The 21,692-nt window shown below is 40.3% G+C and overlaps 1 protein-coding gene across 8 annotated transcripts in view; it reads right to left on the minus strand.

The window, feature by feature from the left end:
• Nucleotides 1-5,043: 5,043 nt before the first annotated feature.
• bahcc1a (BAH domain and coiled-coil containing 1a) overlaps nucleotides 5,044-21,692 on the minus strand; it is a 63,616-nt gene continuing 46,967 nt past the window's right edge. For 4 of the 8 annotated variants that reach the window (XM_087175072.1, XM_087175073.1, XM_087175069.1 and 1 more), the window contains 18 exons: nucleotides 20,518-20,687; nucleotides 20,227-20,363; nucleotides 19,898-20,014; nucleotides 17,002-17,116; nucleotides 16,463-16,697; nucleotides 16,138-16,332; nucleotides 14,966-15,139; nucleotides 14,552-14,835; nucleotides 13,806-13,886; nucleotides 13,238-13,367; nucleotides 13,023-13,137; nucleotides 12,509-12,584; nucleotides 10,144-10,252; nucleotides 9,909-10,025; nucleotides 9,642-9,803; nucleotides 7,754-9,006; nucleotides 7,368-7,604; nucleotides 5,044-7,276 (listed from right to left, as the gene is read on the minus strand). In XM_087175072.1, coding sequence (XP_087031198.1) covers nucleotides 7,067-7,276; nucleotides 7,368-7,604; nucleotides 7,754-9,006; nucleotides 9,642-9,803; nucleotides 9,909-10,025; nucleotides 10,144-10,252; nucleotides 12,509-12,584; nucleotides 13,023-13,137; nucleotides 13,238-13,367; nucleotides 13,806-13,886; nucleotides 14,552-14,835; nucleotides 14,966-15,139; nucleotides 16,138-16,332; nucleotides 16,463-16,697; nucleotides 17,002-17,116; nucleotides 19,898-20,014; nucleotides 20,227-20,363; nucleotides 20,518-20,687 — 3,917 coding nt within the window. In that variant the 3' untranslated portion in view covers nucleotides 5,044-7,066. The remainder of the gene's footprint in view (nucleotides 7,277-7,367; nucleotides 7,605-7,753; nucleotides 9,007-9,641; nucleotides 9,804-9,908; nucleotides 10,026-10,143; nucleotides 10,253-12,508; nucleotides 12,585-13,022; nucleotides 13,138-13,237; nucleotides 13,368-13,805; nucleotides 13,887-14,551; nucleotides 14,836-14,965; nucleotides 15,140-16,137; nucleotides 16,333-16,462; nucleotides 16,698-17,001; nucleotides 17,117-19,897; nucleotides 20,015-20,226; nucleotides 20,364-20,517; nucleotides 20,688-21,692) is intronic. The other 4 variants (XM_023410015.2, XM_087175070.1, XM_087175071.1 and 1 more) reach the window with 3 other exon arrangements.

Below are 21,692 nucleotides of genomic sequence, written 5' to 3' on the forward strand. Positions count from 1 at the left end.
TATTAATGCATAAAATGTCAGAAAAATGTCATAGTATAGCATGGCATAAGATGTTATAAAAACGTCACAGTGTTGTATGGCTTAAAACGTAAAAAAATTGTCATAGTACAGTATGGCATGAAATTTCATAAAAACAGCATACTATAGTACGGAATAAAACATCATAAAAACGTTATAGTATAGCATAAAACGTCATAAAAATGTCATAGTATAGTATGGCCTAAAACGTCATAAAATCGTCTTTTAGTATGGCATAAAAATGTCATAGTATAGTATGGCATAAAAATATCATAGTATTGTATAGCATAAATAGTCATGTAACACCTCATACTATCTTAATGCTTAAAATGTCATGAAAACATCATACTATAGTATGTCATGAAACATCATAAAAACGCCCTAGTATAGTATGGCCTAAAATGGCATAAAAACGTCATAGTATAGTATGGCATTAAATATCATAAAGACGGCATAGTATAGTATGGCATGAATAGTCATACAAATCTCATACTATATTATTGCATAAAATGTCATAAAAACATCATATTATAGTATGGCATGAAACGTCATGGTATAGCATGGTATAAAATGTCATAAAAACGCTACAGTATAGTATGGCATAAAATATCATAAAAACGTCATAGTATAGCATGACAAAATGTTATAAAATCGTTATAGTATAGTTTAAAAAGTCATAAAAACGTCATAGTATATTAATGCATGAAATTTAATAAAAATATCATAGTATACTATGGCATAAAATATTATAAAACGTCCTAGTATTGTATGGCATAAATAGTCATATAAATCCTCATGTTGTCTTAATGTATAAAATGTCATAACAACATCATATCATAGTATGGCATGAAACGTCATGGTATAGCATGGTATAAAATATCATAAAAATGCCATAGTATAGTATGGCATAAAATATCATAAAAATTTCATAGTATAGTATGGCATAAATTGTCATACAAACGTCATAGTATAAAAATGCACAAAATGTCAGAAAACAGTCATAGTATAGCATGGCATAAAGCGTTATAAAATTGTCATAGTATAGTATAGCTTAAAAAGTCATAAAATCGCCATAGTATAGTATGGCATAAATCATTGTACAAATGTCATAGTGTACTAATGCATGAAATGACAGAAAAATGTCATAGTGTACTATGGCATAAATAGACATTTAAAACCTCATACCAAAAGCATTAAATGTCATAAAAACATACTATAGTATGGCATGAAACGTCATAAAAATGTATAGTGTGGCATAAAGGGTCTTAAATCGTCACAGTATAATATGGCTTAAAACGTCGTAAAATTGTCTTTTAGTATGGCATAAAAATGTCATAGTATAGTATGGCATAAATTGTCAAACAAGCATCATAGTATATTATGGCCTAAAATAACATAAAAACATCATAGCATAGTCTGGCATAAAATATGATAAAAATGTCATAGTATTGTGTGGCATAAATAGTCATATAATACCTCATAATATCTTAATGCATAAAATGTCATAAAAATGTCACAATACAGTATGGTATAAAATATCATAAAAACGTCAGTATGGCATAAAATATCATAAAAACGTCATAGTATATTAATGCATAAAATGTCAAACATCATATGATAGTATGGCATGAAATGTCATAAAAACATTATAGTATGGCATAAATCGTCATACAAACATGATAGTATATTAATACATAAAATATCATAAAAAACGTCATAGAATAATGGCATAAAATATTATAAAAAAGTCATAGTATAATATGGCATAAAATATCATAAAAAAGTCATAGTATTGTATGGCATAAATAGTCATATAAAACCTCATACTATCTTAATGCATAAATTGTCATAAGAACATCATAGTATAGTATGGGATGAAATATCATAAAAACGTCATAGTATAGCTATGTCATAAAAAGTCATAAAACGTCATAGTATATTAATGCATGAAATTTAATAAAAATATCATAGTATACTATGGCATGAAATTTAATAAAAATATCATAGTATACTATGGCATAAAATATTATAAAACCTCATAGTATTGTATGGCATAAATAGTCATATAAACGCCATAGTATAAATATGGCCTAAAACGTCATAAAATCGTCTTTTAGTATGGCATAAAAATGTCATAGTATAGTATGGCATAAAAATGTCATAGTATTGTATGGCATAAATAGTCATATAAAACCTCATACTATCTTCATGCATAAAATTTCATAAAAACATTATAGTATAGTATGGCATAAAATATCATAAAAACGTCATAGTATAGTATGTCATAAAAAGTCATAAAAACATCATAGTATATTAATGCATGAAATTTAATTAAAATATCATAGTATACTATGGCATAAAATATCATAAAAATATCATAGTATTGTATGGCATAAATTGTCGTATAAAACCTCATACTATCTTAATGCATAAAATGTCATAAAAACATCATAGTATAGTATGGCATGAAATATCATAAAAATGTCATAGTATAGTATGTCATAAAAAGTTATAAAAACGTCATAGTATAGCATGCCATAAAATGACATAAAAACGTCACATTACATTAATGTATAAAATGTAATAAAAATATCACAGGATAGTATGGCATGAAACGTCATGGTATAGTATGGCATGAACTGTTATAAAATCGTCACAGTAAATTTTGGATTAAAACATCATAAAATTGTCTTATATTATGGCATAAAACAACATAAAAACGCCATAGTATGGCATAAAATATCATAAAAACGTCATGGTATAGTATGGCATAAAATATCATAAAAACATCATAGTATAGTATGGCAGGAAATGTCATAAAAGCAACCTAGTATAGTATAGCTTAAAAAGTCATAAAATCGTCATAGTATAGTATGGCATAAATCGTCATACAAATGTCAGTGTACTAATGCATGAAATGACAGAAAAACGTCATAGTATAGCATGCCATAAAATGACATAAAAACGTCATATTATATTAATGCATAAATGTAATAAAAATATCATAGGATAGTATGGCATGAAACGTCATGGGTATAGTATGGCATGAAACTTCATAAAAACCCCCTAGTATAGTATGCCATAAAATGTCATAAAAACGTCATAGTATAGTATGGCATAAAATGTTATAAAATCATCATAGTATATTATGGATTAAAACATCATAAAATTGTCTTATATTATGGCATAAAACAACATAAAAATGCCATAGTGTAGTATGGCATAAAATATCATAAAAACGTCATAGTATAGTATGGCATAAAATGTTATAAAATCATAATGGTATATTATGGATTAAAACATCATAAAATTGTCTTATATTATGGCATAAAACAACATAAAAATGCCATAGTATAGTATGGCATAAAATATCATAAAAACATCATAGTATAGTATGGCATGAAATGTCATAAAAACACCCTAGTATAGTATGGCTTAAAACGTCATTAAATCGTCATAGTATATTAATGCATAAAATGTCAGAAAAATGTCATAGTATAGCATGGCATAAAATGTTATAAAAATGTCACAGTGTAGTATGACTTAAAACGTAAAAAAATCGTCATAGTATATTAATGCATAAAATATCAGAAAAACTTCATAGTATAGTATGGCATAAAATGTTATAAAATCGTCATAGTAAATTATGGTTTAAGACATCATAAAATTGTCTTAGAATATATCAAAGAACAACATAAAAACGTTATAGTATAGTATGGCATGAAATGTCATAGAAACAGCATAGTATAACACGGAATAAAACATCATTAAAACGTTATAGTATAGCATAAAACGTCATAAAAACGTCATAGTATAGTTTGGCATGAAATGTCATAAAAATGTCATAGTATAGTATGGCATAAATCTTCATATAGGCATCATAGTATATTAATGCATAAAATGTCATAAAAACATCATAGTACAGTATGACATAAAATGTCATAAAAACGTCATTGTATAGTAAGGCATGAAATGTCATTGAATAGTATGGTGTGAAACTTCATAAAAATGCCCTAGTTATAGTATGGCATAAAACGTCATAAAAAAGTTCTAGTATAATATGGCATCAAACACCACAAAACACCGTCATATTATAGTATGTCATAAATCGTCATACAAACGTCATAGTACATAAATGCATAAAATTACAGAAAAACGTCATAGTACGGTACAGCGTGAGACGTCAAAGAAATCGTTATAGTATGGCTTAAAACGTCATAAAGTCGTCTCATAATAAGGAATAAAAACGCCATAGTATAGTATGGCATAAAATGTCATAAAAACGTCATTGTATGGCTTAAAACGTTATAAAATTGTCATAGTATGGCTTAAAACATCATAATATCATCTTAGAATATGGCATAAAACAACATAAAAACGTCATAGTATAGTATGGCATAAAATATCATAAAAACGTCATAGTATAGTAAGGCATGAAATGTCATGGAATACTATGGCGTGAAACGTCATAAAAAAGTTCCAGTATAATATGGCATCAAACATCATAGTGTAGTATGACATAAAATAACATAAAAATGTCATAGTATTGTACGGCATAAAATGTCATACGACAGTATGGCATATAGTATGGCATGAAACTTCATAAAAACGCCCTAGTATAATATCGCATAAAATGTCATAAAAACGTCATAGTATTAATCATTAATTAAGAAAATAGTATAGTAAGGAATTAAAAAATATATATATATAAAGATCTCATGGAGCATTTCAAGCGCTCTTGACAGTCCCTTGGTGGTCATGGTGGCCCTCTTAGTTCCAATATGCCTTGGGATGGACTACTGCACACACAGTATAATTAGTGAAGGTAGTAACGTTCTACTGCTTCGAAGGTTTGTTATATCTGTGTTTAAAGCAAAGTGTTTTTTACAATCTGGTAAAATTAAGTTTTCAAATAGGTGAGGTAGGTGCAGAAATACTGGGTTTAACATGAATGTGTTGCAGGGAAATGGGAGATGCAGTAAGATGAATGCGACAGAGGCAAAATAATAGAATTAATTCACAGAGTTTTGTGGATGAGAAGAATCCAGTGTTGCTTTATTTCTTTTCACTAGATGGCCTCTACAAGACCAGTTTTATTTAAGAAATGCAAATGCGACATCACACCAAGAAAAACAATGTCACATTCTCATAAAGCGCTCTTGGCATGAACAAACAGCAACATTGACAATAAATAAAATGTTGGCGAACAAAATAAAACTTTGTGAACAAAGAATACTCAGGATTGCATAAACAAAACAAAAACAGACAAAATGTACTTGGCACAAATTAAATAAACTTAAGTAATTTTCAGATTGAGTGAACCTACTCTATGTCCATTGCTTTGTGAATCTGATTGTCCTTCACAGTTAGCATTGAGTATGTGCGTGTACTGTACAAAATAGACACAGATGGCTGATGAAACTAAAATAGACTAATTCCAACAAATTGTCAGCACTCAACATCTTACTTTGTCAGTACCTTGACCTTCATAGTCACACTCCCAGGTGGCCTTTTGCTGCATATTTTTGTACTAAACAAAACTGCAGGTACATGTGCAAGAAACCATTGTCACAATGCAAAGCCAATACATATGCAAGTATATCAAGGACAAGTATTCTAAGTTACCAGTGATTTCTGATTTGAGTTCAGTACAGGTGCTTGACATTATGTTAAATTTAAATAAAGGAAATAAATGTATTAAAGACACTTTGGTATTTTGTAAGTAATCATGTGCTAAACTATGCATTCATGAGTGCAATGCACACTTAACACATTTTCATTAAAAGACCTAGTCTTGTTCTAAATTGATTTGTGTGGACATGATTATAGTGATGCCAGGACACTCATCACACACAAATATTGTGTCATAACGGTATACTCATATCATTACTCTTCATTTCATCAATCATTTGTGACCCGTGATTGCAGTCCAGTGGGATCTGCCTTGTGATAATGACCAACATGAGAGGTACATAAATAAAAAGTTTTTTTTATGTTTGTTTGTTTTTTGTTTTTTTTTAAATAGGATAACAAAAATGCGAAGTAACAGAACACTTATACCAAAAGCCACTTAACCTATTTTTTAAAACAGGATGACCCCCCTCTCTCAGAAAGTGAGTCTTGTCCTGTTGTAGACTAAATCCCTCTGTCTTTGTCTGTGCTCTGTCTGTCACTGTCTGTCTCAGCAGGGCATATGCAGTGCAACACTAACGTCTCCAATCTTGACTTCCCAAAGCAAAGGAAAAACAAGGTAATGTATTCTACACCCATATAAAAATAAATCAATCGCAAACATGGAAAGATACATCTCATATATATACAATAAACTCCTATATAAAATAGCTTTTATGTACATATAGACAACAGACAACAATACAATAATTGAACTGTACAATGTACACCTGAACAGTTAAGACAGGCGAGAGGTACTGAAGTGTATGGCTTGATTGGGAAAATTTCAAAATATTTACAGACATCAACTTTACATCTTTTACATGTTTTCATCTTCCCTGGAATGAAGAGGTTTAGGGAGAGCCCCATGCCTCACTTTTGTTTCCATTCCCTCAGGTAAGGCTACCTTTAAAGAATTGGTCCGCTGAGGCTTTTCAGCCTCATGTTATTTTGCACAGTCCAATGCAATCTCAGCTCTCCTTTGGTGACATATGATAAGAGCTGGATGCACGAGTCCTAAAACCAGTTATGAAGCTGTCAATCACATGGGATCTATTAAAAAGAGATTAGTTTGACGATTGAAACGCCACTTATTGAATTTTGTGATGCCCAGGAAGACCCAGGCTTTCTACTATTCTTCTTGTAAGAATCAACCAGTTATGGACATCTCCTTCACTTCTAATAAGGTTAGATGCCAATAGACTCCAGTGTGTAACCTCAGACAGCCCTGCTTTGGTGCTGCCCTTTAGTCCATGGGTCCTTGAGGCATACCCAAGGAACACTCGCCATCTTCCAAAAGCTGGACTGTCTTGTAGGTAAAGTCATGGACTTTTATTCTTTCTCCAGAGGAGTCCTTCAGTAGTGTCCTCGTTGAGGCTCAGCACAGGATGGAAACCCCTTCAGCAGTGACCAACTGACCAGTGGTGGGGTCATACGTCCCAGCCAGGTAGTAGAGGTCTGAGGAGGTACTGTTCTGCTTCTGAATGTGAGTCAGACACTCATACTCCTCCCTGCTTACCACCTGGCACTTATGAGAGATTGTCTGGACGTCATTCTCATCTTCATGACATGACTGGTACAGGGCATGCTGGATAGGGAAAAGAAACGGTTTCATTATTATAATCAAGAAAGAAAGAATAATCTCATTTGAAAAGTTCAATATGCTACAACTACCTTACCTTGCCATCTCGATGCCTCTTGCCAAGCTTGGTCTCTTCGGGGTGGTAGAACCACTTGACTTTGACCACCATACTGGAGGTCCAGGATTCCCAGAAGTTCTCAATTCGACCAATGTATGGGAGGTTTGGTCGTCCAGCCGAGAGGAAGACAGCACAATCTCCCACCCTTACTGTGTCTCTGCCTCGTACGATGGCCTTATAGAAAAGCTTCCTGGCCTTGCCCTTTAGACCTCGCCTCTGTGAAAAACCAGACACTTTAACCAATCCTCTTTGATAGATGATTATTGATCTTATGTTCTATGTTAACTGAACTTATGATTTAAAAGATAAAGGATAAATCTTTTCTACATTGATGGTATGGAGTAACATGGGTAGGCTATTCTTACCTGTGTTGGGTTTCCTGACCACCTCCACATTTGTCGCCCTGCTAGGAATGCAGACATCTTGGGCCTTGGAATAAACGAGGTGTCATCTGGAAGCATCCGAGGTTTCTTCATGAATTCCTTAGGTTTAGAGGTGGAGCTGGTGCATTCTTTCCTCTTCAAAGACTTGCTGTTGGACATCTGGTCAGCGGGCCCTCCTTTGGCATTGGAAACAGCCACAGCTTTGGCCACGAAAGAGTGCTGATGTGGCCTTGAAGAAGTGGAGGGTTCAGACGGTTGCAGGAGCCCCCGGTGGGAAGACAGACAACTCTGCAGCATTAGTGTAGAACTGTCTTCATCCTCTGAACTATAGGATGAATCATTGTCGGAGGAACACACGCTGGAACTGGAGAGGGAACCTGAAGAGGAGGAGCTGGAGGAACCTGAAGAGGAGGAGGAGACTGACAGACGAGAGAGGAAACGGCCAGCCGTCCTTAGTCCTCCTGAGGCTGCAGCCAGTGCAGCCCTCCTCCTCTCTTCCTCCTCTTCCTCTTCTTCATCATCCAGGTCAGAGTAGGAGCTGTGACACTCTCTGTGAGAGCTGAAGCCTAAGTCACCATATTCTCCCAGACGCAAAGCAGGGGAGGGCTTTCTTTGAGGAGTGGTTCCTTTCAGGAGAAGTTCGACCCTGGAAGCACCGCCCTTTTTGTTGTCTTTAACGAGCAGGACTGGGTGGGAGTATACCTCTGTCCTGGGCATACCACTCACACTGGAAGAACCACCTCGCAACAGCAGAGCCTTGCTGTTCTTTGTCTTGGGGGAGGTCACTCCTTCATGATCTAACTTGACCAGGAACTCTTGTCCAGACTTCCTGCTCCTTGGCATAACAAGCTCATCTTGCCTGCGCTTCTGGCCATACAGCCCACTTCTGGGGCCTAGAGATAAACTTGGACATGGCCCTGTAGACTGACTACAGAAGGAGGAGTAGCCATTTGCAATGCTGCTGAAGGAGTCCACCTCAAAGGAGCTGCTGCTGAAAAGGCCCTTTGCTGGGATGGAGGCCAGTGGCTGGGTTTGAGGCAAAGGGAACAGGTCATCCTCCTTCCCTCTCAAGACCTTCCTGGGTGCCCCATTGAGCTGAAACAGATTGTCAGATGTTCTCTTCCTGGTGTTGGCCAATGAGGGCCAACCCAGGAAAGGTGAAGGATTTTTATTGGCATTCTCAGACTGCTGCTGCTGCTGCTGCTTTTGTTTTTTCCCAGAGCCCTTTGGTCTCCCTAGAATGAAGAAACAAATAATTAAGCATGACTGTTTTTACTTGTACATACTGTACAGTGACTGGTTCAATCATCCTGTTGTTGTAAATCTACTGCTGCACAGGTTTATGGTGATAGTGTGTCAAAGATGTATTGATTCAACTCTTAAGTAAATTTTTCACCAACCCCTTGCCACCCTCTATTTATATGTGTAATGTAGACACAAAATTAGAAATACCACTGAATATAATGAATATGTAAAAAAACAAAACTAAAAATAACTAAACACAGCCACAAAATCACCAGAGTTTAAATTAACACCTCTCTGACAGCGTGTGAACAAAAACTAACCATTATAAACTTAACAAAAATATGATATTTTGCAAGGCTATTGTGTTGAAATGCATATTTGAGCAGTGTACAAACACACTGAAATGTATTTTGAATTGTACGAGAGAGAGAGAGAGAGAGAGAGAGAAAATGAGAAAATGAATGAGAGAATGAATGAGAATGACATGCAGCAAAGTGCCATGAGTTGGATCCCAGGCTGCTATGGTAAGGACTGAGTCCTAATGGTACGCGCTATACCAGGGGAGCCAACGAGGCGCCAGTCCTCTAGTTAATTTAAGGTGTAACTAAGAAGTGTACATTCTTACCTGGTCTTCTTTTGTGAACAGTTAGAGTTTGACTGTTGGTTACAGTATTAATAGTGCTGAGTCTGTCGGAAGGTCTGTCACTGATGGGGGCCTGCTCCAGACTGGAGCTTCTCTTTGCTGTTGTCCCGCTGGGTACATGCAGGGCAGGATATGGCTCCCCACCTGAAGAACAAGAGGGTAGAATATTATTAGCATTTAGCTATAGGTGGACAATACACTGCAACATGAAAGGGCAAACTGTTAGTTACAAAGAGAGTAAACACCCACAGTGAATCTGGTATCCTGGAGGCAGGAGGCGGATGTTTGGGAGAGAAATCTTCCCTCGGTCTCCATCATCAAACTCTACCATCACTCCTCCCTGCTTCCCCTCATCAGATGACCCACCTGCAAGGGACAAAAATGCTGTTCGTCAGGTGTACTAAAAATTATTGTGTGTGCATGCAATTAAATAGTTGAGGATAGACAGGATCCTCGCACAGGATGGAAAAAGTTGATATCTCACCTCTGCGAACATAACCTGGATATAAGCAGCGTGAGCGTTCGCTCCAGTAAGCACACACCCTGGTTCCTTCAGTGAGCATAGCCTCTGACTCTGGACGTATATCCAGGACCTGAAAGCCAGACAAAAATATAATTAAGATTCATTACAGGCTGCACACAAGCGCACACAGATAGACATGCATGCATACACACACACACACACACACACACACATACAAACAGTGTGAGAGCAACGGAGCATTGTGCATGGGCAGCCACTGTGCCACGTTTCCAAGCGGCACTTATCTCATGCCAATGTGCCAGTCAGGGCTGAAAAGAACGGAAGCCATGATGCAGTAAATCCTGACTTGCTGAGTAATACTAAAGAGGGCCTGAATAGAGGGCTTGTGATTGCAGGTTGCCAGATCTTCCCTCCAACAATGCAGGCAGCCCCAGCATCCGCCACTCAGTGGGGGCTCTTTCAGGTTGCTTTCATTTACTGTTGCCATGGCGAGGGACCCTTTGACTGATGAGGTGTGGATGGGGCGGGGGAGTGTGTGCATGGGGTAGGGAGAAGGAGCTCAGTGGAAATAGGAGTATTGGTGTCAGAGTCAAAGGAATGGCTTTTGAAGTAATTTAAAGACAAGAAAAGTGGAAGTCTGGCATAATTACAACCAGCTGCTATCTGATGAGTGTTTAGATGGGACTAAAGTTGCCAGAGGTGCTTGGTGCAGAACTTCCAAGAGAGAAAACAACATTGTGAGAAGGCATTGTGGGGAATCTAACATTGATCATACGTGCAAGTTTACATAGAGAAAGAAGCGGGAGATAAGCAGTCAAGATAATAGAAGGACTCATATACAGTATGATCTTCAACTGCAACAGGAACCTGATGAATCCTAATCTTGTGGACAATTGAATGCTATGAGTCTATAGATCTTATCCAATCAGGAGATATAAAGTTTAATTGAATCCTATGCACCTGTGATATACTATAGTTCTTAGTTAACTTTGAACACAGGTTTTAATGAGAGGTGAAAAAAACAGGGTTTCTCACAATATTTACTCAATATTTAATTCAGCTTTAATTGAAAACATTAAGGGTATGGCTACTAATTGCACACGACTTACAGTTAAAATGTGTGCCAGTTAAAACCCTTCAAAAAGAAGCTAATTTCAATACATGCTGCACTTCACCATGATAACAGGAAATCCAGTTATGTCTAGTCTAAAATTTACTTAGAGCTATAATAATTACTACTTTATTATTCATAATTTTAGATGAAATATGATCATAAGACCATGTTAGATATGGTCCTAGCACAGTTATCTCGCACCCTTGTTTGTGAGTGATCCAAGGCGCAATCATGCCAGTTAAACTTTGCTCTACTCCTTCAGGGTCGTCATCTTCGGACACTCCATTGTGTGCAAACACAACGTCCTGTGCCATATTTGGCAACCGTGGAGACTTATTTTCCACAGTTGGAGAAGATGTGGGTAAGATGTGTTAAGTGACCCAGCTGTTATTAGTGCACAGAGACCAGTATCCTCACAGTGTTTACTGCAGGTGTAGGTGACCTTTGTCCCATTTCTTTAACTAACACTCTATTCTGGATGCAAATCACACCAGAAAGCGCAGGTTACCTAAATGCAAGTGAATACCAGCCAAGAATATGCTGTGTTTTATGCAATGTATAATTATATAGATGACTTGGGTAAACTGTAATTGTATCTTAACATGAGACTGAGTGAGGATTACAAATACAAATGATATTGTGGTCTAGGTAAAAAAAAAAGAGTTAACCACCCCAGGTACTGTGCAAAAGAAAAAGCTTAAGGGGTGAACAATGTTATAGTGAAATAAATATCCAGTATGTCCACTATAATAGCTTGACATCACAACACGTCTACATCACTCTAGGTCGTCATTAGCTAGCTTCTCTTCATATGCCGTCTTTGTCGATCTGAGCCTTTAAACAACTTTGTTACTTTGGGCAGTAGGAATGTAAAGTTCACGCCATCTCCCATTTAAACCAAAACATGAATGGATCCAGGTGTTAGTGGGATTATCCCACCCACACACAGAGCTCGGTTTAACAGATATTCAGACACTCACACACACAAACCTAAAGATCCTGCCTCCCATCTGTTCATATTCACTTAACAGGTTTAGATGGCCTCAGTGACCCAAAGAGACAGTCAAAGGAGGTTGAAAGAGTGAAAGCAAAGGGACTGGCAGAGCCGCAGAAAGGCTGGAAGGCAACGGAGAAATGCAAAGAGGGTGAGAAGGATGTTCGAGAGAAATAGAAGTGTTGCGCGAAGAAGAACAAATAAGTGATCGCTTTTCTTGTAACAAAGAGTGTTTTGGTGCAGCAGGGTGAACTTACAGCTTCCTGTAGCAGTTGCTCCAGTGAATAGATTCTTGGTCGGTTTCCTCTTTCACCGTCGATGACAATGCTAAAGCTAGAGAGAAAGCACAGCAGAGAGAGAAAAAGATGAGGCTATTTTCGGATTCTTGTATTATGCTTGCCTGGATCCCATGTCATATGTTACTCCCACTCTGCTGTTGTTATAGCATCTCTTTGCTGCTTGAGCCAGTATTGACACTCAGTGCTCGGTATGAGATGATGTAGGGTTTGTTATGTAAGGAAGAAGGATGTGAAGAGAGATAAAAAGAGGCCAAAATTGGTGATAGTCCTCTCATGCAAAACTCCAAATTTTCTACCCTAGCCCAATAAATCTAGTTTGCATAATTTCTTTTATGATGAATTGATGTCTAGAAGAATATTAGCCTTCAGGATAATTCATTAATTTGATTGTCTGCCAGTTCTAGCCATATCTCAGCTACTAGATAGACAGGCCACGAAAGACCATTGCCTGAACCACTGCACATGTGCTTACATGTCTGGGAGCTCTAGAGTGTGGACCCTGGCAGCGTAGAGAAGCTCATCCTCCTTAGAGATCAGCACCTTCAGTCCATCAGTTAAGCGTTCTTTGGTCAGGACACAGTTAGGAACTACATGAGGAAAAGCAAACGTCACAATTGGTATTTCAACATCATTAAAACTATCTGCAGCTTGAAACACTGTCGCGAGACATCCAGTGTTATCCTTTACTTTCAGGGCTTTTGTTGTTGTATGAACAGCTGCTGTCCTCCTCTTCCTCTGAGAAGCTGCTGCCATCCATCTGAAAGCCCTCGTCAGCCGCAAAGCTCTCCAGCAGCCGACTCACTGCTCTTCCCTTTGGCTGCAGAATACAGATAACAGAAGGGATGGACAGAAGAATAAACGGATGGATAAAAAAAAATTAATGTGAAGATAGAAAGTGTGATAGAAGAAATAAGAAATTGTTTAGCATGCCACTCAAAGTAGCAGTTAACCACCGGGGACTTCACAGTGCCTGTACCATGTCCTATCAGTAGCCATTTTACTCTAACATTTTTTCACTCTGTCACAGCAGAAGGTGTGAGCCCCCCACCCCCACCCCACTGCTCCTCTCCCATCCTCTCTTCCCCTAAGATTACTCAGCAGGAGGTTGGGCTATGTGCAATGTGCTAAGTACTTTTAATAGTTCTACAGTAACGGTCCTCGGGGTGAGAATTCTAGGACAGTAAGACATCACCAGAACAGATTCTGTTTGGCGGATAGAGTGTTTTTTTTTTTTTTTAATTCGTCTGATTGGTACCTGTTGGTCCTTGCTCCTTCGGCCCCTGCTGCACTCCTCGCTCTGTGAAGGTGGGGCCCCGACCGACCAGCAGCTTCTCCTCTGTGAAAGTTGACAAGATGAGTGGTGAGTGTGTGACATATCTAGGCAGGCACTCCAGTTATGGTCCCAGCAGGTGCAGGGGGGAGGCAGCAATGGGTGCAAACTTTATACACACAAATGGTAATTTATGTGCATAATGGTGTGCACAATTTAAGTCCTTTGAGGGTACAAATGAGTTATTCGAGGGGACATGTTTCTAATTTGTAAGCGCTATTAAATCAGGTTTTTAATTCACATTCACTAATTAAACTGTGGGTATGATTTAAAATGTGTGTGTACAAGTTATCAAAATGTTTTATCCCTAATACCTGCCAGGCTCTGCTTGAGCTACAGACAATTTTCCATCATCTAATACTGTAACCCCCATCTTTTTACTGTCATGTGCATGTGCACGTGACACGCCCATCAAGACCGTTTAGTGGCAAGTTTCATGCATAGTACCTATTATTTATGGCTGCTTTTATGCTTAGGGTTAAAAATTTATCTCACTTTCCTGGCAGGCTGTGATGGCCCAAAACCACTTTTGAAATGTGGATATATCATACAAATTTTTAAGCACTATTTTTTGTACAATTTCCTTATCATAGAAAATTTAAGTTTTATTAGTAAAATCAGCTTTTCTTATTCAGTAAATCAAATTTCTGTAAAAACTAGTTTCCGCTAACCTTATTGATTGCTCCTCTCAACATGGTGCTCTTGCGAGTCGCCCTCTTTAGCCTCTCACTTGTGGTAGGGAAGGTGGCCAGACCCATGCTCCTCCGGTAGCGGTTGCCTCTGGTCCCAAGGCTGCCCCACCGAGGCTCCTTAGACCTAGGGCCACCTGGCCTTCTGACCCCTTCAGGTCGGTGATCTTCGCGGTGGTTTTTGACTGCAGTGGCCAGCCCCATCCTGCAGGGGGGCTTCTTCCTTACTTTGACTTCCCCCTCTGCTCCAGACAGACTCTGGGAGCCTGTGCAGTTCAATTAGAGAAACAGACTTAGACTAACAAGCCAGGAGGAGAAACACAAAACAGATGCTTCCCATGAAGATGTAGGGCAGCTTTGTTAACTCATAAATCAGTTTTCAAAGGACGGTCTTACCATAAAGCTCCTGTCTCTGCTTTTTGTTCCTGGCTTTCTGATTGGCCTCCAGTTTTACAACAGATGAGGGACTCGGACCTGTCATGGATGAGCTAGAAGTGACATCTCTGGGGGGTTGGGCTCTGTAGTCTTGACCTTCATCAGTATCATAACTGCCTTCCTCTTCTTCATCGTCTAACAGAGGTGGAAAACAAAAAACAATCAACCATAGAGATGGTAGGTTTTATGAACTCACTTGGCTTATCAAATCCATCTCCTGAAGTCATTACCAAACAGTGAAGTTCTTTAACTTCCTCTCCATCATTTCACAGGCACCTCATTAGCATATAAGTAAATAGTTTAACTGTTCATAGAAATGATGTATGAAGTGCTTTGCCTCAGTGGTATTTCCTGGTGTGAACCCACATGCTACAGAGCGAGTGTGCGAGGAGTGTAGGAGTGCATGCGTGTGTGATTGTGTGTGTGATTGTGTGTGCGTGCGTGCATGCGCCACTGCACTCGCTCCAGCAGCTCTTTGGCCCAGTCAGCTAGTCTCCAGGGCTGTCAAAGCCTCTCACAGGCAAGTGTCCACAGCTGTGGCTGCACATCTAGCCCAGATCCGCCAACAAGGCCGATCACTGAGGTGTCGAATGTCCATGCACACCCCTGTCAACTAACACCTTTCCACTCACCTATGATTGCTTTTACAAATTAACAAAAAGCATGCCTGCATTGCATATCTTAAAATGATACCTGATTCAATGTGTTAGTGATTCTCTGGTCAGATATGATTATGTCAGGGGTTCTTTCTTTATTTTTAACTTGAAACATGCGAGTTGTGTGTTAAGCACTGCATTCATTTTGTGTTTTTCTGTAGGGTCAATGTTTTTGGAGTCAGCCACCCAGAACACCCTTAACAGGTGGTTGTTCCATCACTCAGATAACACTTTCATAGCTTGCCAATTAGAAATCCCCAGTCCACCTCACTTGTCTGTCTATGTGGGAGTAAAGGAGAGAAACCAGAAGTCAACAGCGCCAACACAGGAAAACATGCAGACTTCACACAGGAGTCAATCCCAGGGCTTTCTTGTTGTGAGGGGATATGTTTACTTCTGAGTCATGGGTTGCCATGGCTAGTTTCATTACCTATCACTGTACATGTCTCATAACAAACTCAGTATTCACTGCCTCACCTTGATCAGAGGAGTCGCTCTCTGCAGGAGAGCTCTCTCCCTCCGCCATAGCCTCCGGTCTCTGACCTCGGAGAACCCTCGCTCTGGGCTGGCTCAGACGGGAGGAACCCTGCGTCAGTGTGGTGGATCCCTTTTTACGTCCACGTCGCACCAGTCCAGTCCAGCTCTCCTGTGGGCCACTGTCCACACTGGCTGCTGAGAAAGTTTGCAAAACCAATCACAGTTCAAATCTATGTTAGGAATTGTTGGTGCATCTTTAGGAATTCATGAATTTATGAACAAAGCAGTGTGGGGCACAATCAATATTGTGATTGCCGGTATCTACCTGTGTCACTTTGTCCCCCAGACTCTCGCCGGGATTCAACTTTGCTTGTGCCCTGGCTTCTGTGCCCATGCTTAAGGTTGGAATTGCAGGGCGAAACCTCCTTGTCCCTGGAGCAAGTCCCTGAGAGATTCTTTTTACCCTGGGCTTTCTGTTTGAGCTGAGCCACATCATTGGCCAGCTTGGAGCTGAGGACGCTGTGAAGACTGCTTTTTCTGCAGCCCTGAGCTTTTATCTGCTGCAACAGAGAGAGATGAGAGAGCCGGTTACACTCCCGGTCACAGCAGCCGCAAAAGCATCAGAACGTCAGAGGAAGAGGACTCTCATTTGCTCACACACAGAGAAGAAAAAGGAGTAGTAGAGGCCCCAATGAAAAAGATATTAATATGGAGAGCAGAGGATTTGACTCCTGAGGGTAGCACCTAATTAGAAATAGTGTGCAACAAAAGAATACATCAAATGCAAAGAAACAAAGAAATAGTGCCCTCTTTCATTTCTCGTTGCATGGAGGACAAAAGGGAGGAGGACAAGGGGACCCTGACCTGTGTGCTGCTAAGTCGCTCAAAGCCTCGACTGGACAGCCTCTTCTTCCTTCTCTGGCTGTCTCCGCCCCCTCCTAGATCCTCAGGCGACAGAGCAAGCCCCGCCCCCATCGACCTGCCAGTCAAAACAAGGGAGAGGCATTCATTAGAGAAGAATGGCGGTGGTTTGAAAGAAAAAGAGGGGGTAGAACATCAGAGGGGAAAACAGAGTTGAGTCACCTCTCTGTGGGATCTAATAACTCCCCTTTCTCTGTCTGATGAACAGAATGACAAAAAAGGACAAGGAGAGCCCAGTGTCTGAACCACACACTTGAAAAATTGGTATCTAACAAGGAACCTGGGATTGTCTGAGGGCAGTGTGGCATAAGAAGCCTTAACGCTATATCTAGGGAGTGTCCTCGCAGCCTGTGAAGCACTGCATAGCTTTGAAAGATACAGTGAATGGTTGGAAGGCATTGCATTTGTATGCAGCTCCATTGTTCTCAGCGAATATCATAGCTCTCCAGTTGCATTTTTATATCACTGTGGCACACTCTTTCCCCTACACTGAGCAGCATCACAGGCCAACCACTCCAAACGCCCTTGAATTTCCCTCTGGAAGGCTGCCCATAGACATGAGCCAGGCCATGCTCAAACAAAAGATTAACTTCCCCACTCCTAGTGTGCGTACAGCCTAGGAAATTTTCAGAGTAAGCAGTGTTTAAATGTGACAAAGATAAATAAAGTAACTAAAATTTCATGTTAGTTCTTTGTTTGCATATTGTTCCACATAAAATTCTGTGACCACACATTGGGATTGAACGTGTGTATACTTCTCTTTTGGTGTGTATTCAGCATAGGTACACAAAGTATGTAAGCTGGCCTTGATTATGTGTAAATCTCATAATCAGAGTGTGTCAGGGCCCGTCTGTGGCAGAACATGAAGAGAATGAAGGTGATTGTCGGGGAGTTGGACTGTCTGCCCACTGACTGACAGGCGAATGACAGAGGTGGCAGTGAAGTGTGAGTTGTCCCTCTGAGGCAGATCCCGCCACGGCTTGCCTTCCGCTGCTGACAAACACAATCTGACAGAGTCCCTCCCCTCTGTGGGGGGTTGGTGGGGCTGAGTGCACAGTGACTAATTAAACAGAATTGATTAGCAGGGTTTTCTGGTGAGCAGTAGCTCTCTCCAGCTCCCCCCCCCCCAAATCAAAGCAGTACCACAAAGGACCCCAGTGCTCTACCCACAGGAGTAACACAGGCATGCACAAAAACAAACAATGCCTGCATAAATGCTCATAAACACACAGCTGTTTCCATACCTAATTGCACATGATACATAGAATGCACGGGCAGGGAGGCTTGAATGCATCTCTCACTCAGACAATGCCACACACACTCCCAGTGGTTCAACCAAAATAAGGTGAGGAAGGAAACACTAAAAGGCTGGGCTGTTACTCACTGACCCACTGCCCTCCATCATAGCACCCAAGCGTCAGCGTCTTGTAGTGGCATGAGTGGCAGGTGCAGTACATGTTTTTACATAACCCTGCCATGTAACGCAACATGGGGCTAATCAGTCCCCAGTCTGCTTCCCTGTTCCTTGTTCAGAAGTGTCATGTCATTCTCTGCTGCATTGTACACACACATCCTCAGACATGAGAGGGAGTAAAAAATAAAAGTACCTGAGCTGTCGCTTAAATTTGAACACAATAGAGAGATAGAGTGGTGTTTACTGTACTGTGGCCTGTACAACACCCCACTACCCCACTGTCGGCCCCAACCCTCCCTCCACTGCATTTCGCTGCAGGGCCCTGGCCCGTTACCCTTTCATTTGGGTGTCATTGTCACCCAGTATCAGCATCCCCACTCCGATCAGTGCTGGCCTGGCGAGAGGGCAGGGGTACACGGGTGGAAGGAGAGTGGAGGTGACATTGCGGTGGGGCAAGCTGGGAACGCTATGGACCGTTGCCCAGAAACCACAGTGAAAAAAGAAGAGAGAAGAAAAGATGGAGGGAGAGAGAATGCTGCGAGGTGACATTTAATGCTCTAAGTCTTTCCAAACCCTGATGACAAGGCTAATTGAAGCCTGACAACAAACCTTTATCCCCTAGACCGTTTTGGTTTATCAGTTCCCCCACCACCACCAAACAGCAATGGTAGCCCTTGCTTCAACTATAGCTGATGCTTGCACTTTTTAAAATGTCATCAACACATTTTGAAATTAAAAAAAAAGAAAAGGCTCTTGTTTCTTGAATATCCCTCAATCTTTATATTTTATATCTGCACCCCTCTTCATTTTTATTTGACTTCTTCTCACTGTATTCCACTAATTGTTTTTTTTCCCTCAGACACACATGTTGTATGAAAGCTCTAAATGTCAGCTAATCTCTGAGTGCCTGGACTGTCTGATCGTCACATTATCCTTTGGACCCCTGGTGACCTCGTGGGGCTGTAATGGCAGTGGTGTGTCACATTCCTGCTGCTGGGACAGATTACAGGAGAATTCACAGTACTCTAATTACATCCTCTGCCTGTCATCTCCTTCCAGCCAGCCCCCCCTCCCCTCCAAACCCTGCCCAGCTAAGCTCAACATACAGTACATTACAGTAAAGCCACTTTGGTTTACAATTTGCTCGATTGAAACCTAATGAGAGCTGTTTTGTAGGTATAGTTTATAGTCAAGCATACACAAAATATTCTGTAGTAGCACACAAACGTACAACTAACACCAATTATGCACCAATTAACGTCCATCTTGATTAGATTAGAAAGGGTTCAAGAGGACTGGTTCCGCTGTATTCTCCCACTTCCTGTTTATGCCAATGAGAGGCAGCCCCTGTACACCAGTGATACAGAAGGGCTTATCAGGCAAGACTGGACTATATCCAGCGGAGATGTGCCGACCAACACTCACTTGACTTTTCTTTGGCCCTCAGATGAGGACACTGGACCTGTGGTGAGGGTGGGTTTCCGCTTCCTTGGCCGCCCCGGTCCTCGTCTTGCCGGGCTGCGAGGTGTTTCCTCCTTCCTGCTTGCAAACGCAGATGTAAACACACAAGCAGACAGAGAGGAACTCTTGAGATACTACACATGTCTACACTCCAAAGGTTGGCATAGTAAAGAATACAGAACGGAACCCTCTCTGAAACAAGCAAAGATGTTTCAAGTTTCTTTAGTACTTTTCAAACCTTTTATTGCGAAGGGTGGAGAGCTTGAGGTAAAGAAGGAAAAGGTCATACTCACTGATGATCGTGCTTCCTCTGAAGTTTGGCCAGCTCCTTTTGCTTCTCTTTATAGCGACGCTGTAGCTCAGCCAACTTCACACGCATTGCAAGCTCTGGACCGTCCATTGTTTCCATGCTACCTTTGGCCGGGCACACCTGAAGTACACATCATAAGTGGTTATTTTTAACATTAAAAACAACTTGTAACAATTACAAGTAAAACACATTCTTCTTTATGTTGTCTATTAATTTATTTAAAACCCTCTAGGATCTTTCCATTAACAACGGCACACTATAGTTGCAGCCTTACTGGTTCATTGCGAGGTGTCCAGCTGCATTTCCTTCGTAAATTGAGGATCTTGCGGGCTGGGAAGTGTCGCCCTGAACCCGCACTGCTGCCTTCCTGGGAGCCCATCTCCAGTGCACGGGCTGTGGCCAGGGTAGCGAGGCTCTGGAGGTCAAACATCAGCAACTCCCCTTCTGTTATGGAACAACAAGTTTAGTTCATATTGTGGCAATGCGTTCTTCATTTAGAGGTACTACAACTGAATTCAAAATTTGTTAAGAGAAACTTGTGTCAAAGTGAGCAAGAAAGGTAGTGGGGTTTTTGTGCATGTGAGTGCTCTGTGTGCACATTCACTTTCAAAACTTTCACATGTGGCTTATAATTTAGGCAGCAACAGTGTCAGGAAGAAAGACATTGAGGGCATATTAAACCAGCAGGGATTGCAGCCAAGGCGTGGAGATGGAGAAACATGACATTTTTGTTCACAATTTGACATTGTCTTATGTCTTTACATGAATAAATAAGAAAAAAATACTGATTCTCTTCACTTGTTTTAGTACTTGTTTTGGTAAAGACAATTGTTGCAACATGTGCCACTTCCCTGAGCTGTCAACAATATCACATCACAGAGACAACATCACTGGAATCAGTTGATGATACCTTTTTTATAGAAGCCTCTTTTGGGAGCAGTTAAATGCATTAGGATGCTGTGGTAAACACAAAACATCCTTTTGCATGAATATAAAAAAAAAAAAAAAAAAAACACATGGCGCTTTGAAAAACAAGGAAGCTTTTAAAGGCACTTTAAAACAATAGGGTCTAATTAGCCAGGCAATGCTCCAGGGTGCTGAAAACATCGACTGCTTTTGTGATTACACACTAACTTTCAGTAACATGTTGTGTTTGGGAGAGAGGAAACCCAATTGGTGTGTCTCTTTTTCCTTTTTGTTAAAGTGTGTATTTGCAGTTAGGGTGTGTGTGGGTTTGTGCACACATGTGGATCAAACAGCGGCAGGATGGAGAGACAGAGAGACAGTTCCCTAAGGAAAGCTGGAAGGGAGAGAGAGGGAGTGAGAACGGGAGGTGTACACCCCTCACTAGTAGTTCAGCCCTGTCCTCCTGCTTCTCCTCCCTCTCCTGAGGCCTCTGCATCGTTAGAACAGCCTTTTAGGAAATAAAAGTGCCTTTAACACACCAAA

The sequence above is a fragment of the Seriola lalandi genome, unplaced genomic scaffold (assembly GCF_002814215.2).
Source record: "Seriola lalandi dorsalis isolate HSWRI2012SDOR001 ecotype SW California unplaced genomic scaffold, Sedor1 jcf7180002054412, whole genome shotgun sequence".
NCBI classification, from domain to species: Eukaryota; Metazoa; Chordata; class Actinopteri; order Carangiformes; family Carangidae; genus Seriola; species Seriola lalandi.